This window comes from Spermophilus citellus (assembly GCF_964194105.1).
Source record: "Spermophilus citellus genome assembly, chromosome: 2".
Taxonomy (NCBI): Eukaryota; Metazoa; Chordata; class Mammalia; order Rodentia; family Sciuridae; genus Spermophilus; species Spermophilus citellus.
In genome coordinates, this window is record NC_138183.1 from 239,932,520 (window position 1) to 239,954,718 (window position 22,199).

At 34.5% G+C, this 22,199-nt stretch overlaps 3 protein-coding genes across 3 annotated transcripts in view; 1 reads left to right on the forward strand and 2 right to left on the reverse strand.

Annotated features, from left to right (window-relative positions):
• LOC308638592 (olfactory receptor 4C11-like) overlaps nucleotides 1-22,199 on the forward strand; it is a gene marked incomplete at both ends in the record, with an annotated part of 413,029 nt that overhangs the window by 188,349 nt on the left and 202,481 nt on the right. The window lies entirely within an intron of this gene.
• LOC308638733 (olfactory receptor 4A16-like) lies at nucleotides 2,999-3,946 on the reverse strand (the record flags this gene model as incomplete). The annotated part of the gene is made up of 1 exon (XM_081276472.1): nucleotides 2,999-3,946. One exon carries the CDS (start codon nucleotides 3,944-3,946, stop codon nucleotides 2,999-3,001), a length of 948 nt encoding a protein of 315 aa, XP_081132598.1.
• On the reverse strand, nucleotides 19,522-20,442 carry LOC308639308 (olfactory receptor 4A47-like; the record flags this gene model as incomplete). Its single annotated transcript, XM_081277515.1, has 1 exon — nucleotides 19,522-20,442. The coding sequence occupies one exon, from the start codon at nucleotides 20,440-20,442 to the stop codon at nucleotides 19,522-19,524; it is 921 nt and encodes a 306-aa protein (XP_081133641.1).

Consider the following 22,199-nt stretch of genomic DNA (forward strand, 5'->3'; position numbering starts at 1 on the left):
GTTTTAGGATAAAAGAATATTAATAATGTGAGAAGTAATGGTAAGAAAAGAAACAAACTTATTTTAAGATGGGAATAGTATCTGAATAATCACTTATCAAGACCAGAAGATTTATGGGAAAAGAGTCAAAATCACTAATCACCACAGAAATGAAAATTAAAACCACAAGGATATACCACCTCACAGCTATATGTACCTACAGTGAATGAAATCAGTATCTCTGAGAGACATCTGCACATATGCGGTGACCAATGTGGCCAAACTAGCAGGTTCCAGGGAGGGGTGATGGGAGATTGTAAGAAATAAAGAATCAAAACAAGCAGATCTTGAAGATAAAGCTGGGGTCAGATGGATCGATGCTCTCTGATGGAGAAGCAGGTCTAAAGAATTACACCAGCAATCTTTATTATATACGTCTCTAAATCAGATTAAAGACTATGCAAGCATTATTCTTTGTATTTATGAAAGTTACAGAGTTAGCAACAGTATGCAGCTATTTCCTCAGTTACATGCTACATTGCAATGTCCAACATTAGGAGCATTGTGCAGCTCTCAAGAAAATCCATAGTTTACAGTTATTAAATCATGGGCAGATTCAGGAGCAGCAGAACTGGTGAAACATTGTGGTTATCTTAGCAAGGAAGTTCCTTCATTCCCAGGAGCTGCAGTGCCTGAAAATAGGTCTAGGCTGATAAGACTCTCCAGCATGGAAGATATCTCCATAGCCACTTGGCATCCTATGCTTTTGCACAGAAACTTTCCCAGCCACCAAGTATGCTAAAGCCATGAAGTCATCAGAGACCCCAGTCTTAGACACTGGTCTCCCAGACACTGTCACCACTCTCCACCCCCATCTATTTTCACTGCAGCATTATTGAAAATAGAAAACACATGCAACCAAGCTAAGTGTATACCAGTGCATGAATGTGTGGGTAAAGAAATAGTAAATGCACAAGGGAATAGTAGTCAGCCATAAAACAGGACATTCTTTCATATATGGTCACATAGGTGAACCTGCAGAAGATTATTTTAAGTTAAACAAGTCAGGTGCACAAATACAAACACTATGAATTTGTGTTTATATGTGGAATCTAAAAAGCTGAATTCAGAACTAGCAGAATGGTGGTTACCAGTGCCTGGACTAGAGGAGATGGGGAGATGCTGGGATAGATATTTTCAGAAAGATAAGTTCAAGAGCCCTATTATACAACATGGCGACCATGGTTAATAAAAACATGTTATTGAAAATGGCTGAAAAAGTAGACTGTAAGTGTTCTCACATCAGAAATGCTAATTATATGAGGAATTCCTGATTGAATCATTCACTCCACAAGTGTACATAGTTCAAAACAATGTACTTTATATTATAAATTATACAAATTTTATTTGTTAACTTGAAAATGAATAAAATATATTTAAAAAAAAAAGAAGGGGCTGGGATTGTGGCTCAGCGATAGAGCGCTCGCCTAGCATGGGCAGGACCCAGGTTTGATCCTCAGCACCACATAAAAATAAAGGCATTGTGTTGTGTCCATCTACACCTAAACAATAAATATTTTAAAAAGAAGGTTTTAAAAAGTTCTCACTCATCAAATTGAATGATACTACTGTAAAAAATACTGATACTACTGGAAAAAATATAAAACCAAAATGGAGAGTTCACAACACATATAATCAATACACACTTGGTACACAGGATTTCTAAAGGGCTTCAACAATTTAAAAATAATGGAAAAACAATGTGCAAATTTAGCAAAAAATATGAATACACATTTCATAGAACAACATAAAAAATAGGTGTTCTCCAAATGTACATATGTTCAGCTTCAGTAACAATATGGATTACAAACTAAAATCACTATGAGCTCAGTCTTGAACCCAAACAATTCACATCATCAGGTACAATTGGTGAGGATGGAGAACAGTGCAGTGTCATATACTGAGGTAGGAGTGCAACTTAAAATGCAGCATTAGGAAAAACACACACACACACAATTATCTGTGAAACTAAATGCATAAACATCCTTTTGAAAAAATGAAAGAATTTCTTTCAATTAGAAAACTCTTATGGAGCATACATGATCACCTAAATTGCAATGAAAGCAATCCTATCTTCTTTGTGATGTTCCAAGAGGAAAACTGGGTTTTTGCACAAAATTGTAAACAAAATTTCATTTATACCATAACAAATAAATATAAGCCTGTAAATATTTAAGTTGAATACAAGTTTTAAGGAACAGAGGCTTATGCAAAGCATCATTTCTTTAATAAAATCTTCAGCATCATGAAGACAAAATAAGAAGCTTTACCTATTCTTTGAAGAGAGGTAAAACTGAACATGATCACTGGTACAGAGAATGAGAAAAATGATTACAACCTGGATTGGAAGTTTTTCTAAAACAAAGTACCTGCTTTGTAATCAAGAACTCAAATCTGTTTTCATCACTGACATCCCCACTGACAAAATCATTCACTGCTAATGTCTTGAATAAATAAAATTGCCATCCAAATATCATAAACTAAAAATTAATACACATTGATCCCAAAAGAAAATTAATCTTTAAACAAAATATATATATGCAGCTACAAAAATATGACATACAGATAGAATAACCAATATTAAAATTTAAGAATTATTCTTTTGACTTCAGAAGTTTATGTATTAGCTGAATTGCTTTCTCATTAATTTGGATAATAAAAAATTTCTAATTAAGAAAACACTTTATTTAAAGTTTTCTTTCAATATAAATTGAAAAAAAAATGAGTTGTAAGGTTAGCTTCATTTTATTTTTACTTATAATGGAACAAACACCCATACGTTTTATTCATCATCCCTAATTTTTTTCAAAGTTGAACCTACATCCAAAGATAATTTATTCTACTCTCTGATGATTATACATTAAAAGAAGCATCTCTAGAGAATACATTGAGTTGACCACATCAACTTTTGTTAGAATTCACCACCTATGTCTTGTTTCAGAATGAGTATCTAAAGGATTCAGTGTGGGGAATCCATTCTTATTTTACCTGTGGTTAACCTTTTACACCAGAGTTTTTTCATAGCATTTTTCATCTCTGCATTTCTCAAGGTGTATATTAGTGGATTCAACATGGGAGTGATAACTGTAAACACCACACTTATGGGTTTATCAATAGGAAAGGTGGAAACAGGTCTAACATAAATGAAAATACAGGGAGCAAAAAAGAGGATGACCACCGTGATGTGGGAGATGCAGGTGGACAGGGCTTTGCGCCTCCCTTCCAGGCTGTAGGTTTTAAGGGAGTTTAGAATGAACCCATAGGAGATTAGGAGAAGGATAAAAATGACCATACAGATTGCTCCACCATTGGCAACCACGGTGAGGCCTATAAAGTAGGTGTCAGTGCATGCAAGTTCCAATAATGGGTACATGTCACAGATGAAGTGGTCAATGACATTTGGACCACAGAAGGGGAGACGGGAAACAAAGACAAGCTGAACCACAGAGTGTACAAAACCTCCCACCCAGGCCACCACCAACAGGAGGATGCAAACCTTTCGATTCATGATGCTCAAGTAGTGCAGTGGCTTACAGATGGCCACATAGCGATCATAGGCCATCACCACCAGAAGGAAGACCTCAGCACCCCCAAATAGATGATCTGTGAAGAGCTGGCCCATGCATGCTGGGAAGGAAATCGTCTTTTTATCACAGAGTAAGTCTATAATCATCTTGGGTGAGATAGCACTGGAATAAAGAGCATCCATGAGTGACAGATAGGCAAGGAAGATGTACATCGGGGAATGCAAGGAAGGGCTGGCAATGACAGTCACCACAATGAGCAGGTTGCCCACCATCGTCACAATGTAGATGAGTAAAAACATGGCAAATAATGCCTTTTGTCCATCAGGATCCTGGGTGAGGCCCAGGAGGACAAATTCAGTGACATTGTTACTCTGTCCCATTTACTTTACCATGAGGCTTCTCTCAGAGATGAGAGCTCAGGAGAAGAGGACCTTCCTGAAACTGTGAACGGGACCATGAATGCCCTCTGTCATAGAGCACATCTTCATCTTTCTGTCTTCTGCAGTGGCGAACACACTGTCAACATTTAGTAAGCATCTGTTGAGGTCCTCTTTCAAGAAGCCCAATACACCTTCCCTTGACAATTGAATTTCCCTTTGGATGATTTTGCTGGACTCACAAGTTAGAGGTTCCATCTTAAGATCTCAGTGGGTTTCTATGGAGGACAGCAGACAAAAGCACCACTGTTATTCATACATTTAATATCTTTTTCAATCACCTTTCTTCTTGGCATAGAAATCAGCAAAAATGAACAGGAAAAGACTTTCTGCTTTCAAGTTTCTGATTTTGTAGTGGTGGCATAAACCCTAAATATACAAAGTGATGTAGAGTCAGTTCTTTAAGTTGATCATATTTATGGGGAATACCTTTTCAATATAATCTGTGTAGCTCCAAAAATATTACCTTTTCTGGAGAATCTAGCTCAAAACTCTGATAGTGATCTTTTAGACACCCATTATGCATGTCTCAATGACACTCAATCTTCATACAATTCTCATTAAATTTAAAAACTGGACTTGAAATGTATCAAATAACTACAAAAATCAGAGCACATTTCCCCCTGTTCCAATGACATCATTGGGCTTTGAATGTCAACGTTTTCAGGAACTGTAATTCCATCCCTGTTATCCTGGCCTCTGCTAAATTCTTAATACATTTACATACACTACCCTGATTTTCAAAAAGATATTTTTAATTTTACTGAACTAACCCTTTAGTGTCACCATCACTAACTAATCCATCACCTAAAAATATATTGTTTCCAGTACTCTTGAGAGTGAGCTGGGTGTTAAGGAAGGAAGAAAAGGGAAACTGAAAAGTAGAGACAGTAGGGCACTGGCTCATATCTAGTGTTTTTTAGTACAGAGGTGCTCACAAATATAACTTCATTGTGTTGATTCCAAAAGGCAGCACACTGAAGGGAAAAGTCCATACTTAGCATGAGAAAGCGTGAGTTTTTGTCATTTTATTTATGCAATTACAAATATATCTCCATTTCTCATTGAAAAATGAAAAGACTGAACTACATGAAATCAGAATTGTTTCCCATCCAACTACAACACTATAAATGTTTTGACTCTATATTTTCTATTATTTTTACATATTTTCCATTTTAAGATTTGCATAATGAAAAAAAAAATCCCCAAGGATATCACTGTTCAAAAGTGCTAGCCAAAGGTAAATAGGATCTGATAACTACTGTGACTAAACAATGACTCTAGATTTCTCATTCAATGGTTATCAACATGGGACCCAAGACACTCATGGAGAGAAAACAGAGCACCATGATGAATAATGTAGATTCTGGAGCAATCTTAGTTGCATCCACTTGCTATCCATGTGAGCATGGCAACTAATACACCTACCTCCCTGAGCCTCTGCTTCATCTTTTTTAGCATAGGGATACCCATAAATCTACCTTTTGAGGTGTTTTTATTACATGCAAGTACTTACAGTCAGTGTTGTTGGGCACCATTATAACATTTCTCAAAATTTCACTGTGAGCATTGCATCAAAACAAATTAGAATCTGTATCAATCAAATAAAAATTATTGACAGAGTCCAGGATTTAAAGAACAGTATTCCTACAATTTATGAACACATACAGGGACAAAAGGTAAAACTGAATGTCTAAGAAATTACCTATTTCATTATATGTAAGTACTAGAAATATTTACCTGTGCAGAAACATATTTAGACAGAAAGCAAGTGAGAGGATGTTGCTCACATAGATTTGGTAGTGGGGAGAACTTGTGCAGATGAACTTTCTAGAATCCAGCTGTGATGAGCCTTCTACACTTTTTATTCACATTCCTGCTTCTTTCTGATTCAGGAGTTCTGTGGATACTAAAGCTACAGACTGATAAAGGCATGTCTGTTGAAGAACACAGGGAATAAAATAGTCTATGTTTAATTTTCTTTTTTCACATCTTATTTATTGAATGTTTAGTGCATTTACTCTTATTCATTGTCAATATAAGATTTTACCAGGATAAATTATAGACCATACAGTAAAAGCAGAGTGCCCAAACTATGCAATATACATTATGTAAATAATAAAACTATGCATTATAAATCAAGGTATAGTTTAAGTTGTAAAAGATTATATACTATAAAAATTGAAAAACTAACATTACTATATTTTCCACTTAAAACTTGAAATTAACACTCTACCATAAAAATATTTTGATGCATTTTAAATAAATGGCTCTTTAAAATGATACTCCTATAATTTAAAATCACTGTGTATAATTCTTTACTATAACAATTTTAAAATCCAGGTGATAGGAGATGAGGTACTTCTATGAGCATGGATTTCTTCACTTACATGTACTGCCATGTTTGCTAGAATAATTTCAATAAACACATAAAACATAAAAAGCCCCTATGATCTTCCAGGAAATAAAAGACATTTGTTCCCTTACATTCTAATATGCTTGGTATGATGGACAATTTTAAATTTATTAATCCAAATGTTCTAAAAATAATTATACTTTTTATTTACATATAATGTAAAATGTAATATCCCATAAATTAAAGTAATAAATATATAGAATTTTATTTTGTACCTGTAACACATGTCAATTGTTGTTTGGCAAATGAAAAATAAATATTAATCAGTCTGTAACATTAAACCAAATATACTTCCTCTTAAAATGAATGCTTTGTTCACTGAGGGTGCCTGCAGTGCCTCATGTACCCATGATTCTTTCTAGAACACATGATAATATATGGTAATCAGTGGATCCATGAATAGTACCAAGTGGCTACAGCAAAAGTGTTTCCAGAGATCTCCATTATCTCAGTCTCTCAGAGAAATGTGAATGTATCCAAGTGAATACCTTAAATACAAAAACATTTTAACATATCAGTATTTATTGCAAAAAAATGTAGTTCAATATTCTCACCTCCTGGGAAAAAGGCTTCATAGAAATTAATATGCTATGTTTACAAAACTACTTGAAAACATGAACAAATTACATTTGCAGCAAAAGGAATGGAATTGGAGAGCATCATGTTGAGCAATATAAGCCAAACTCAAGGGTCAAGGGTCATATGTTGTCTCTCATATGTAGAAGCTGGCCAAAAAAAAAAAAAAAACAAAAACATATTTTTAAGAAAAGGGATCTCATGAAAATAAAAGGGAGACTAGTACAATTGAGGAATGTGGGGGAAGGAAAAAGGGAGGAAAAGGACAGTACTGGGAAATGAAATTGCTCAAATTATGTTATATGCATTAACAAATATGTTACGATCTCACTATTATGTATAATCATAAAGTATCCACAAAAAATGATCTAATTAGTGAAAATTAACTTGGCTGAATTCATTATTTGATGACACAATTAAACAAAAAGTCAAACAACACTAAAATCCATTTTATGTATTTTTATCTATTTTAGAGAATTATTGTTAAGAAAACAAGGACGTGAGTCAGAGTGTTTAAAATAATTCATGCCTAGCTATCCAGCACTTTACCTACCAGAACAAAGACTGAGATGTAATCTCATTAAAAAGCCCATGATGGAGTTTTCTCATAGGTAGAGGCTGAACTCCTCAGTCTCTTGGTGAAGATCAAAAGCATCTTCCTAAGGGTTCTACCTTCCTAATTAAAACAGGTTCCCATATCAGCAAAATCTCATCCCAGAAAACAGAGACCTTCTGGAAACTTCTTTAAGCAACCATGACTATAACAAGAAAATGAGATACAAAGGGCTAGATGATAATGAAAGACATGTTTCCAGCTTGAGGAGAATGAGTTTTCAGAAATCTCTTGGATCATTCTAAGAGGAAAATAATTCTTCCACTTAAATGTGCAGAAAGCAGCTATGACCTTTTTATATCATCTCTATTTCTAATACATTAGCTTGTTAGCATATTTGGAATGAATTCAAATGAAAATCTCTCCTGAACAGGTTGCTTCCCTTGAACAATCCCTAGAGGACAAGGACTCGGATCTTTCCACAAAAGAGTAGCTGACTGTCAAAGGCTCTGAAAAAACATCTAATTTGAAGAGAAAAAAAAAATACAAATTCCAGGGTAATGCTGGTCTCACAGAATGAGTCTGAAGAATTATCTTCCTTTTACATTTTTGGAATAGAGAGCAGTTGACATTTGTACTTCCTTAAAAGATTGGTAAAGCCAGGTGCAATGGCACATACCTGAAATCCCAGTCACTCAGGAGGCTGAGGCAGAAGGATTGCAAATTCAAGATCAGCCTCAGCAACTTAGTGAGGTCCTAAGTAACTTGGTGCAGGCCTGTCTCAAAATTTAAAAAAAAATAAAATAAAAATGGCTGGGGATATAGCTCAGTGATTAAGCATCCCTGGGTTCAATCCTCAGTAACCCACCTTCCCCTCAAAAAAAGGTTTGGTAGAATTATACAATTGAGCTATCCAGCCCTGGGATTTAATTTTCTTTCTTGTGTGACTTTTATTAATGATTGAGTTTTGGTACTCCATGTTTTTTTTTTAGTTAGATCTGTTTCTTCACATTTCAATCTTGTTATTACCCGTGCACAGGAATTTATTTATATCTTCTACTTGTTTGCAATTTGTTGGTGTGTACTTTTTTATAAGAATCACTACTGATATTTCATATTCCCATGGTGTCAGTAGTAATGCTTACTTTTTCGTCTATGATATTGTTTATCTAAGTCTTCTTTGTTTTTACTTTGGCTAGTAAAATTGTGTTAGTTTTTTTTTTTTAACTTTTAAAAATTTTATTTTGTCAGACTTTAAAAAATACTTAATATAATTTTTCATGCTGTAATTTTTATTATTTGACATAATTCAATTTTTCATTGATATAACTTTCCTTGTTCCGTTTTTGTTTTCATGGCTGGGGATCCAAACCAGGTCCTTGCATATGCCAGGCAAGTGTTCTTACACTGAGCTGCTCTAACTTTCCTCTTAGAGCTGCTTTTTTTTCCATGCCGTATGTTTGCATATGTTCTCTGTCAATTTGGGGGTTTCAAGAAGTTTTTCCCTCCCTTTTTTTATTTCATTAATCTGTTTGTTGTGTCAGGGTATGGTTGATTAATTTCCATGTGTTTGCACAACTTCCATGGTTTTGTTTTGTTGTTGACTTCTTATTTTGTTATACTCAGAGAAGATATATGACATAATGTTGATATTTTAAAAATCTGTGGATACTTATTTTGTGGCCTGATACATTATCTATCCTGGAAAATGTTCTGTGTGCTGATGAAAATAACACATATTCTGTAGCTCTTGCATGAAATGCTCTGCAAATATCTGTTAGCTCTACTTCATCTATAGTGTAGTTTAAGTCTGAGGTTTCTTGGTTGATTTTCTGTCTATATCATCTATCCATTAATGAAAAGTGGGCAATGAAAGTCCTCATGTATTATTTGATTAGAGTTTGTTTCTCCCTTCATATCTAATATTTCTTTTGCATATTTAGGTAGTCAAGAATTGGGTGCATATGTATTTACAGTTGTAAACAGAAGCAGGGAGTATCCAATAGATAAATTGTTTGTATCCATCTCTCAATGTTTACCATTAATTGTTTTCTATTCTATTATTAAATGTGTTCAAAATAATTGTTTATTTGTCTCTGGCTTATTAGCTTGTCATAGATATGAGTGTAAATTTCTCTGTGTTTTCCCATCATGGTCTAAATTAACATGCCAAAACAAGTATGATTGAATGTTGGAAATTTTAATTATAGTCATAAGTAAGTCCAAAAGAAAAATCATAAGTTAATTTTAATAAGTTATTAAGTATAATTGGTTACTGCTATATAATTTTCTGAAAAACACTTATATATATTTATAGTGAAAGAATGAATTTTAAACTCAAATTCAATACCATGTTCAATAGCAAAACACTAAAATCAATGATTGTTTCTCTAAGTCATTTTAAAAGGGAATATTCCTTCTCTTTATGAGAGTCTTCATGCCAGAACAAAAATACCTGGGGACACAAATGGAATTCTAGTCATTAAGGATGTTCTTAATATCCTGAGAGCAGGCAGTGAGAAGAGTGGCATCCTGTACCATGTGAGCTGAGGGAAGAGGACATCATCACATGGGTCCTCCTGCCTTCAACATCTCCCAATGCCTCCAGTACCTCCCTCTGCAGCCTTCAGCACCCATCACAAACTCCCTACATACAAGTTTCATCTTCTGCTTTTTCTGTTGGAGGAGACCCTTTGATGCTTTTGCAGGCAATCACCAGTAGAAACTACATACAATGTTAAAACCTGGGCTGCTCAAATATGGGTAGACCCATCCCTTAAAAATTATTTGTTCATATTTTTAGAAGGAACAGAGTTACATAAATCTACTTCTCTCTCTCTCTCTCTCTCTCTCTCTCTCTCTCTCTCTCTCTCTCTCTCATAGTGTAATATCAAAAAGCAAGAAGAGAATCTTGTTAACAACTGGAGAATCAACTAAACCAGCTAATGCTAAGACACACATCCCCAACCCTTTTTAAAATTATTATTATTATTATTTAATTTGACATGGGTTTTTCTACCTTGTTGAGGTTCTAAATTGCTGAGGCTGGTTTTAAATTTATAATCCTCCTGCCTCCACCTCCTGAGCTACTGGGATTACAGGTGTGCACCACTGTGCTCAGCTATTTCCTGAAAAACAAATTATCTGCAAGTTGTTTTAAGGAAGTGCCTTTAGAGCCTACTCAAAGTTAGCTCAAAACTGGCTTTTCAAGAGTAAGCATTCACAAATGAAGATGCCATCATAGCCCAGTGAATAAACGTGGCATTGCAAGTAACTGCACGGACCACAGTGTTGATCACAGGTGTGGTATCTAAGAGAAAATTCAGAATCACATGCAAAACCTCCTGCCAAAGGCGTAACCTGAAACTCAACCTGAAGAAACAGTATGAAAACTAAACAAGAGCACAAAGGACCTTTCATCAAACACTGCCAAGTACTCTGCAAGTCTTTGAAGAGTAGCTAGGGAAGTTTTAGGGTTCTTTTGTGTAGGCCTGTATAGTCTTCTAACCTCTTCATAGGTAGCATGATATGATACTTTTCCAGGTAAGGTTTTTATCATGAGCCATGTGGAAGATTATGAGCTTATCACACACCCAAAAAGGTTTATAATATGGCCACATGGTCTTCTGTTGCCTGAGTCCATTCTTAAATGCTGGTTTCAAGGTGACCTTGAGTGGGCCTGGGAGGCATGTCCTGAAAAACAACTTAAAGATACTTGGATCCAGAGAAAAATACAGGCTCAGTGATGTTTCACATGAAAAGAATCCATGCTTTACATTTGGCAGGAAAATGCAATGTGTGGGCCCGCTGCCGCTCCTCCTTCTCCGAACTTAGTTACTTCTATCTTGGGACAATGGTCAGGTCCTGGAGGTCATTATCAGGGTACCTATGGGTTTCCTTGCCCCTGGGGATTTCCTGCTGGGTGTGCTGTTGGCCACCATCTTGCTACAGAGGTGAAAAAGAGCCAGACTTTCCACAGCTCTGTGGATCCTGAATGATAGGATGGATGGTGCTGGCCACAGCTAGTGAGAGGGTTGGAGGAAGGTGTGAGAGCATCTTGGTCTTGGTTCACCAGTCAGTTAGTTAGTCCAGCCCCCAGTGAGTTCCAAGGGCCCACAAAAGCCAGTACTTGCTGGGTCTAGTCACCAGCTTGGTCCCAGCACCAACCCAGTCCCTGGTACCATCCTCCCTCCCCATTCTGGAATCCATTGATACCCTGGTCTTGCCAGATCTGGCATCAGTCTGGCACCTAACAGGACCCATTGGCTCCCCAATCACTTCTCTGACCACCAATCCAGCCCAGAACTTGCAGCTGCATACCAGCCCACAGCTCTCAGTGTGTGGTCTTGGTATGCCTGATACAGGACAGTTTTCTGGGACAGGTGCACATGTCCTGGTGCTCAGCTCTCAGAATCATCTGGGAGAGAAATGCTTGACATCTTAATATGTGCTATTTGGTTTAAGGCTATATATTGTTTGCATTGAGTATTGTTAATATTGATCCCCTCCTTAAAGGCAAGGTACTGGAAAGATTCAGGTACACCGTAAGTCTATAGGGTTGAAACTATACTACCTGACTTCAACACTGCTAGATGGGAAGATACATGAACAACACAAGAAAACAAGGGAACAAAATGTCCCTAACAAACCAAGAGGCTCCAATATAGAATCTATTGACAACATAGTGGAAGAAATGTCAGAGAAGGACTTCAGAATGTACATAATACAATTGATTCATGACATAAAGGATGATGTAAGGAGTGAAGTCAGAGATTAAGTTTCAGAAGAGGAAAGATCACTCCAATAAAGAGAGATTATGAAAAGAAATCAAGCAGAAATTCTCAAAAGGAAGGAATTAATAAACCAAATTAGAACTTCATTGAAAAGTATCCCCAACAGACTAGATAACTTGGAAGACACAGCCTCAGGCAATGAAGACAAAATATATAATCTTGAAAATTAAATTTGTCCACACAGAGAAGATCTTAAGAAACCATGAACATAATTTCCAAGAATTATGGGATAACGTGAGGAGGCCAAATTAATATTTTTCAGGATAGATTAAAGCACAGAGATACAAACCACAGGAATGCACAATCTTTTTAATGAAATAATATCAGAAAATTTCCTACACCTGAAGAGTGAAATGGAAAATCAACTACAAGAAGCTTATATGACCCTGAATGTACAAATTTGCAACAAACCCACACCATGTCACATTATAATGAGAATGACTAACACAGAATATGGATAGAATTTTAAAAGCCACAAGATAAAAGTATAAGATACATAAAGGGGCTAATCAATTGGATCTCAGGTGGTTTCTCAACCCAGACCCTCAAAGCTAAGAGGTATCGGAAAAACATATAACAAGTTTTAAAAGAGATGCAAACCAAGAATTTTATATCCACCAGTTATTAGCTAAGCTAATAAGGAGAAAGAGAAGACTCACATTTATTAAAATTTGTGATGAAAAAGGAAATATCACAATGGACAGTACTGAAATACAGAAGATAGTTATAAACTATTTTGAAATTTAGTTAGAAACTATTTTGAAAATTACTCTAATAAAATAGAAAATCTTGAAGACATCAACAAATTTCTAGAGACATATGAACTACCCATACTGAATCAGGAAGACATGCACAATTTAAACAGATCAATTTCAAGCAATTAAATAGAAGATACCATCAAGAGCCTACCAATAAAGACAAGCCCAGGACCAGATGAATTCTCAGACAAGTTCAACAAGATCTTTAAAGAAAAATTCACATCAATACTTCTCAAAGTGTTCCATGACATAGAAAAGGAGGGAACCCTTCCAAACTCATTCCATGAGTCTAGTGTGACCCAGATACCAACACCAGACAAAGACACATCAAGGAATGAGAAGTTCATACCAATATTCATGATGAACATAGATGAAAAAAATTCTCTATAAAATTATGGCAAATCACATAAAAATATTAATAAGGTGCACCATGATCAAGTGGGTTGATCTCAGGTATGCAAATTTGGTTCACCATATGGTCATCAATAAACATAATTCATCACATCATCAGACTTAAAGACAAGAATCCTTGACAAAATACAGCACCCCTTCATGTTGAAAATACTCGAAAAAATAGATAGTTGGAACATACCTCAACATTGTAAAAGCTATCTAGGCTAAACCCAAGGCCATCATCATTCTAAATGAAGAAAAATTAAAAGCATTCCCTGTAAAACTAGAACAAGAATATGCCCTCTATCACTACTTCTATTCAACAGAGACTTGGAAACTCTAGCTATAGCAATTAGACAGGTGAAAGAAATTAAAGGAATATGAATAGAAAAAGATGAATTCAAATTATCACTATTTGCTGATATCATGATTCTATATTTAAAAGTTCCAAAAAATCCCACCAGAAAATTTCTAAAACTAATAGATGAATTCAGCAATATGGTAGGATATAAAATCAACACCCATAAATCAAATGTGTTCCTATATATCAGAGATGAATCCACTAAAGGTGGAAATCTTTAAAAACTAGGAAAACTACACTCTTCACAAAATAAAATACTTGGAAATCAATTTAACGAAAGAGGTGAAAGATCTCTACAATGATAACTATAAGACACTAAAGAAAGAAATTGGAGAAGACCTTAGAAGATGGAAAGATCTCTCATGCTCTTGGATAGGCAGAATTAATATTGTCAAAATGGCCACACTACCAAAAGCATTATATAGCTTTAATGTGCTTTCTATTAAAATCCCAATGACATCCTTCTTAAAACTAGAACAAGTAATCATGAAATTCATTTGAAAAATAAGAGACCCAGAATAGGAAAAGCAATCCTTAGCAAGAAAAATGAACCAGGAGGCATCACAATACTTTAAACTATAATACAGAGCCATTGATACAAAAGTGGCATGGTATTGGCACTAAAATAGACAGGTTGACCAATGATACAGAATAGAAGACACAGAGACAAGCTGACATAAATACATACTAGACAAAGGCACCAAAAAGATTCATTGGAGAGAAGATAGCCTCTTCAACAAATAATGCTGGGAAAACTGGAAATCCATATGTAACAAAATGAAATTAAACTATCATTTCTCACCTTGCACAAAACTCATGTCAAAGTGGATCAAAGACTTAGGAGTTACAATAGAAACTCTGTGTCCGATATAAAAAAATAGGCACAAATCTTCACCATGTCTGCCTAAGATCTGACTTCCTTAACCAGACTCCTAAGGCACAAGAAGTAAAAGCAAGAATTAATAAATTAGATGGATTCAAACTAAAAAGCTTCTTCCCAGCAAAGAAAACAATCAATGACATGAAGAGAAAGCTTACAGAATGGGAGGAAATCTTTACCACATGCACCTAATATAGAGAATTAATCTCCAGCATATATAAAGAACTCAAAAACTCAACACCAAAAAAATAAATAAACCACAATCAATAAATGGGCTAAAAAACTGAACAGACACTTCACAGAAGAAGAAATACAATTGATCAACAAATTTAAGAAAAAAAAATACTAAACATCTCTAGCAATTAGAGAAATGCAAATCAAAACTACTCTAGGATTTCATCTCATTATAGTCAGAATGGCAATTATCAAGAATATGTAGCTGGGGTTGTGGCTCAGTGGCAGAGTGCTTGCTTAGCATGTTCAAGGCCCTGGGTTCAATCCTCAGCACCACATGAAATAAAATAAATAAATAAAATAAAGGTTTTGTGTCTAACTACAACTAAAAAATAAATGTTTTTTTTTAAAAAATTATCAAGAATACAAGCAACAATAAATGTTGGTAATACTGTGGGGGAAAGGGTACACTCACTCCTACATTGCTGGTGAGACTGTAAATTGGTGCAACCACTCTGGAAAGCAGTATGGAAATTTCTCAGAAAACTTGGAATGGACCTATCATTTGACACAGCTATCTCACTCCTCAGTTTATACTCAAAGGTCTTAAAATCAGAATACTACAGTGACATAGCCACAACAATGTTTATAGTAGCTCAATTCACAGAGACAAACTATGGAACCAACCTAGATGCCCTTCAACAGATGAATGGATAAAGACAATGTGGTAATATACACAACAGAATATTACTCAGATATAAAGAAGAATGAAATTATGGCATTTGCTGGGAGATGGATGGAGGTGCAGAATATCATGTGCAGAGAAATAAGCCAATTCCAAAAGCCAAAGGCCCAATGTTTTCTGTGATATACAGATGCTAATTCACAATAGGAGTGGGGGTTGGGGAATAATAGCTGTATTCTGGACTATGCAGAGGGGAGCAAAGGGAGAAGAGGAGGTGGGATGTGAGGGTTAGTAGAATGAATTGGATATCATTATCCTATGTACATATATGATAACAGGATAGGTGGGATTCTACATTATGTATAATCATAAGAGTGAGAAGTTATACTCCATTTATGTATAATGTGTCAAAATGCATTTTACTGTCATTTATAACTAATCAGAATACATAAAAATAAAAAAAAATGAAACAATGCAATGTGTGAGCTTGTATTCTCTTTTGCCACAAAGATTTTATAGTTGGGACAGTTGGTGAAGTGGCAATAAGTTGTGTGGATTGTATAATAGTATTGTCTCTTAATTTTGCACTGTGATGTGGTGATTCAATAAGTGTCTTTATTTTTGTCTATAATGATATATGTACACATATAATTATATATATATACATATATATATATGTATATATATATATATACTGATACAAAAAGATAGTAAAGAAAGTAACAAACAGATGTGAAGTAATTTCAGTACTTGGGGAATCTGGGGGAAGTGTCCCAGGATGTCCACCAACTTTTATCTGAGTTTGAAAATATGTCACACTTAAGATATTTTTAAACAAACAACTATATATGAAAAATACAGAACTAAAACACCACGAAAAATAACAGAATCAATGGATGCTTACTCAATATATGAAAATAGGTCTGAAGGCTTTGTCATTACCAGATTACAAAACTTGCCACATCTGTGCACAGACCAGACTTCTTATATTTGGTCTAAACAGTCTATGGTCATAACCTTTCACAGGATTTTCAACCACCATGAGCCCTTGCTTGTGGAACTGTAAAATAGGTCCAACAAGAGTACCCACCTCATGATGTTATTGGAGGAATTAATACTTGGAATGTTACATAAAGAAACCAACATAAGATGCATAGACCACACCCTGAAAAGGAAAAGCATTTTATAAATGCTGGGTGTGATTGTTATTCATAAACTTCAAAGAGAATATCATCTGAATGCTACTTAAGTTGACTCAGAATATAAATTATTTTAGGGCTGGGGATGTGGCTCAAATGGTAGCGCACTTGCCTAGCATGAGTGAGGCACTGGGTTCGATTCTCAGCACCACATAAAAATAAAATAAAGATATTGTGTCCACCTAAAAAAAACTAAAAAATTAATATTTTTTAAAAGAATATAAATTATTTTAAATGATAAAAGAATCTCTTTCAACAATTATTTACTGTGGGCAGCACAATTATAGGTTCCAAGGATTAATCCATATATTATATTCTAGAGAGAAACAAATAATAAAAATTAAAAGTAAAATATATAGAAAAGTGAGTCAATGGTGCTAACCTTAAATGTTCTACTTGAACATTAAGTGTGACAGGAATCAGAAATATTGGGGTGAATTTTTGAAATATGATCAAAATTATGGTATATAATATTCCAAAATAGTGTTGAATATATATACACCATCTTGAATTATAAAAATCAATGTAAAAAAACTTTGAAAAGAGCCATAATAATCCTTTGATATTGGAAAACAATGTTTGTAACCTTAACATAATTATTCTACAAATGCTAAGATAGTCTAGTACAATAAAATCCTACATAACAATTGATCACATTAATATGTATAAGGGTAAAAGTTATTAATCTCCTAAATAACTGCAAATTATTAATCTTCTAAATAAATGCAAACATGTTTAGAAAAATGTACAATTTTGATTTTATAATTTCAATAAAAACAAATTGTGATGCATCACATTATTTCACATTTTAATGGATGTGGCAGTCCATAGGGCTCACCAAGAGATATTTATTAGCAGTGTTATAATTTGAAAAGAAAGAAATGTTATGATTATGAAAATGACCAAAGAATATAGCAGGAAAACCAAGAAAGTAGAAAGAAGCAATACCTAAGTTTGAAAAGGAATCACCCAATGAATATAATCATTATAAAGTTGATGACATAAAAACAAAGAGAAATGGACAACCTAATAATTTTGAACCATAACAATCCAACTGTGAATCTCTAGTAAAATAGAACTTATAGGCAAAAGAACTGCAAAAAAATAGTGAACCACATAGAATAGTAATCACATATTAGCAGTAATAGTAGTATCATCTTTTTTTAATTTTTTTTCACTTCTGCCGATATCTGATAAATAAGAATCATGCATGTTTTGGGTTTACAACATGATATTTTGATATATGCATACATTGTGAAATGATGACTATAATTAACACACCCATGATGTCACATGACTTAAGTTTTCTTTAATCTTTTTGTGGTAGGGCAAAACTTATCAGAAGTATACAATACATCAAAAGTCATAATAGCTACCATGCTATCAACTCCAGAATTATTTCACTTGTATATGAAACTTGCTACTCTTGGACCAACATATCTAGTTTCCCACTTTCCAGCCATGACAACCATCATTCTTTTATATGTCTCTGTAAATGTGAAGATTTAGTGTTCACATATAAATGACATCTTGCAGTATTTGTCTTCTATGTTCAGCTTATATCATTTAGCATAATGTCCACCAAGTTGACCCAGGTTGTGCAAATGATAAGCTCTCTTAACTTGAAGAACCATAGAAACACAGTACCTGCATCTGGGAACAGGACTGGGATATGCTGGTGAGGAATTCATCATATCTTTTTTCAGGTTTATCATCTTGCAAAGGCTACATTGTAATGTTCATACTTATTATTTATTCATATTTGTTTTTTTAAAAAAATAAAACTACTGAAATAAAATTATTAATGTAATGTGAGTAAAAAAATGAAAAAAAAACACATATAGCACTTAACTACTTTAATATAAAGGATAGTAGAATGAAACAGACATTATTATTACTGTGTGTATATATGTGAATGCATGACCAATGTGATTCTGCAACCTGTATACTCAGAAAAATGAGAAATTATATCCCATCTGATTCATATGTATGATATGTCAAGGTCATTGTACTGTCATGTGTAACTAATTGAAATAAATTTTAAAAAAAAGAAGACATAAGAGGATAATTCTGAGTTTGATGATATGAATTTAATGTATATGCCTGCCACACCATCAGCTGTCTTTTAAGTGATGGATTCTTTCAAATATTAGAAAAAAAAATTTCAACCATATTTATGAAAAGACAGAATGAAGTTTTTATTATATTTTTACTTTTCCGACATAGTTCTTAAACACAAATAATCTATTTTAAGGGAAAAGAACTTAGATATCTTTATAATGTTTATAAGATTACATATTAATCAATTACTTTATATTCTAATAGTACAACTCTGTCTAATTTGTCATCTAATAAAGTTCTTGAATTCTCAAAAAATTATAAAAAATTAAAAATGAGAAATGACAACATAATTACTAAAGATACACTGAAAATTAAATATGCTTGTAATACTCTAAAAATTTTATTAATAAATAGATTGCATATTTCTATTGACTTCATAGTATATATGCACCATAAATTCCTAGGTCCCTTGATAAATAAGACACTACAGAATTAAAAATACACTGGGGAAATATGTTATTGTCAGACTTATAATTTATTCTTTAATTATGTTTAACAAAAATCCCTTATTAAATCAGTATTGGTTTTAAGTTTGAAATGAATAATGTATCCTAAAGAGACAGTTAAATAGTGAAATGTTTCTGTTTATAGTGGGAGACTCAATGATTCCTACCTTATGTGATTTATTTTCCAAAGTTTCCTCATAGCATTTGTCATTTCTGAGTTTCTCAGGGTGTAGATAAAGGGGTTCAACATGGGGGTTATGACTGTGTAAAACACAGTTAATGACTTGTCAATGGGGAAAGTCTTCACTGGTCGTGCATACATGAAAATACATGGGACAAAGAAGAAGACAACCACCGTGATGTGGGAGCCACAGGTGGAGAGAGCTTTCCGCCTCCCCTCCTGACTCAGGTTCTTCAGAGAGTGGAAGATGACACCATAAGACATGAGTAAGAGCAGAAACACAATAGAGCACATCAGTCCCCCATTGGCAATCGCTAAGAGGCCAGTGACATAGGTGTCAACACAGACAAGTTGCAATAAGGGGTACATGTCACACATAAAGTGGTCAATTACATTGGGGCCACAGAATGGGAGCCCATAAATAGTGACAAGCTGAATTACTGAATGCAGAAAACCTCCAACCCAGGAAACTACCAGCAGCACAACACACACCCGTGGCTTCATGATAACCAAATAATGCAAAGGCTTACAGATGGCCACATAACGGTCATAGGCCATCACCAAAAGAAGACAGATCTCTGACCCACCTAGAAGGTGTTCTGCAAAGAGCTGTAACATGCAAAACTTGAAAGATATGATAACTTCTCCTAAGAACAAATTTGAAATCAATTTTGGGGAAATAATTGATGAGTAAATGATATCCAAAAATGATAAGTTAGCAAGAAAGAAGTACAATGGAGAGTCCAGGGTCTTACTGAAGGTTACAGTTAGGACAATGAGCAGGTTCCCTAGCATGGTCAAAATGTAAAATAACAGGAATATAACAAAAAGTACTTTCTGTTCCTTGGGATTTTGTGTGAGGCCCAAGAGGACAAAGTAAGTTACATTGTTCCTATGTTCCATCTGTTTTTTCATTGATGCAGATTTCAGAGAATAAAGTAGTTTACCTGTAAAACAATGAAAAAAATCCTCAGACACATCATAGCACTTTTATTCATCTACCATATGTTTTAAGGCTCCACTAGTGTCAGACTACCTGTAGTAGATATCTGGATTACCAAGTAAAATAATACAAGGTTTACTTCCCTAAATGATTTGATATGTAACTATGTGATTCAACTTTTAAAGATCAAATTGAGAAATGTGCTGATAAAATATTTATTGATTCCATGCTATAGATTCACAGTGCTTCAATTCTAAACCTGTTGAGATTTGGAAAATTGTTTCAGAGAAAGTTACTATTCAGATGTGTTTTAAAATGTGAAATAATTAGAAGGATCGAAAGTTGCATTATGTATAAAAGTTATAGAGTGTAATACTGAAGACTCTCGGTAATTTTCATATGAAGAATGGATAAAATCAGTTACTAATGGAAGACTATAAACCACCATCACTGTATCAATATTGGTACTGAGACTTTAGAAAATGATGTCCTTCCTACACTTTCTTTGGCCCTCAGGTCCACTGGAAATGTCACCCCTAAGCATCTTTCCATTCATATTTCCAGGAACATTGTGCTCACAGTAATGTCTCTGTTCTTCAAAGGACATCCCATCTCCACTGCTCTCCTCTTTCCTTGTTGAGCCCTCTCCAGCAATACCTCTCTGTGTTCACATTTCTACCCACCAACTCTTCCAGGCCATCTGGGCTCTTTCTATGATGATTCTCAAACATCTCCAAACATGTATCCATTAATCACACAAAGCTGAGTTCTTTTTTTTATATTAGACATTTATTGCAGGAGCACCCACTTCCTGGCACCAAAAACTATCTTCATCTGCTAGAGATACTGTGTTTTTGAAGATGAATGTGTTGTCTCGGAGCCCTGCTGCTAGACATTCAAAATAAAGGTATGGACAGAGGTGGATCCCTCAGAAGACCATGAGGGAAAGTCCAGCTCTGTCCTTCACTTGAAGATGTCCAGCTTGTGTTTGTGTGTCATTCTCCCTGCATCCAAATTTTCTCTTCCAATAGAATACCAGTTACATGGGATTGAAACAACCTAATACAATTTTATAACTGATGACCTTTATAAACTCCCTATTTCCAAACAAAGCTGTGGTACTTTAAGTAGGTAGGACCTCAACATATAAATTATATGGTAGGACAAAATAAAACCATGATAATTTCATATGAGAAACTGAAAAAAACAGTAATTACCACATTCTCAGCTTGCCAAATCCCTGAAATCTGGAGTCTTTGGTTGAATATTCCATGTTATCCTAACCTATAAATACCTAAAACACTTTGTATGTCTTCAACATTATCACACCTCCTAGTTTTCAAGCTGGTATCTGCGACTATTTCATTGACTTCTTCACTTAGATATCCTTTTAGTATTTATAAAAGTAAATATTTTATTTTCACAGTAATTCCAGATTTTGTCTAGATTAAATTCTAGATTTTGCTAATTAAAGGGTACTTCTTTCTGTCTTATCCTTTAGGTCAGATTCTGACAGTGTTCAACCTTCCTTTATTCTTCTTACATTGCTTATTTATACATTCATTAAGTCCCCTTGGCTTTGTATTTATAACATCTTCTAAATGTGATCATTCTCATTCCATCCCCTTATATCCCCTATCAACTGCAAGAGCCGCCTGCCACATCTACCATTTGCTCTTGGACAGATGCTAATCTCAGAGACCAGAAGCAGACAATA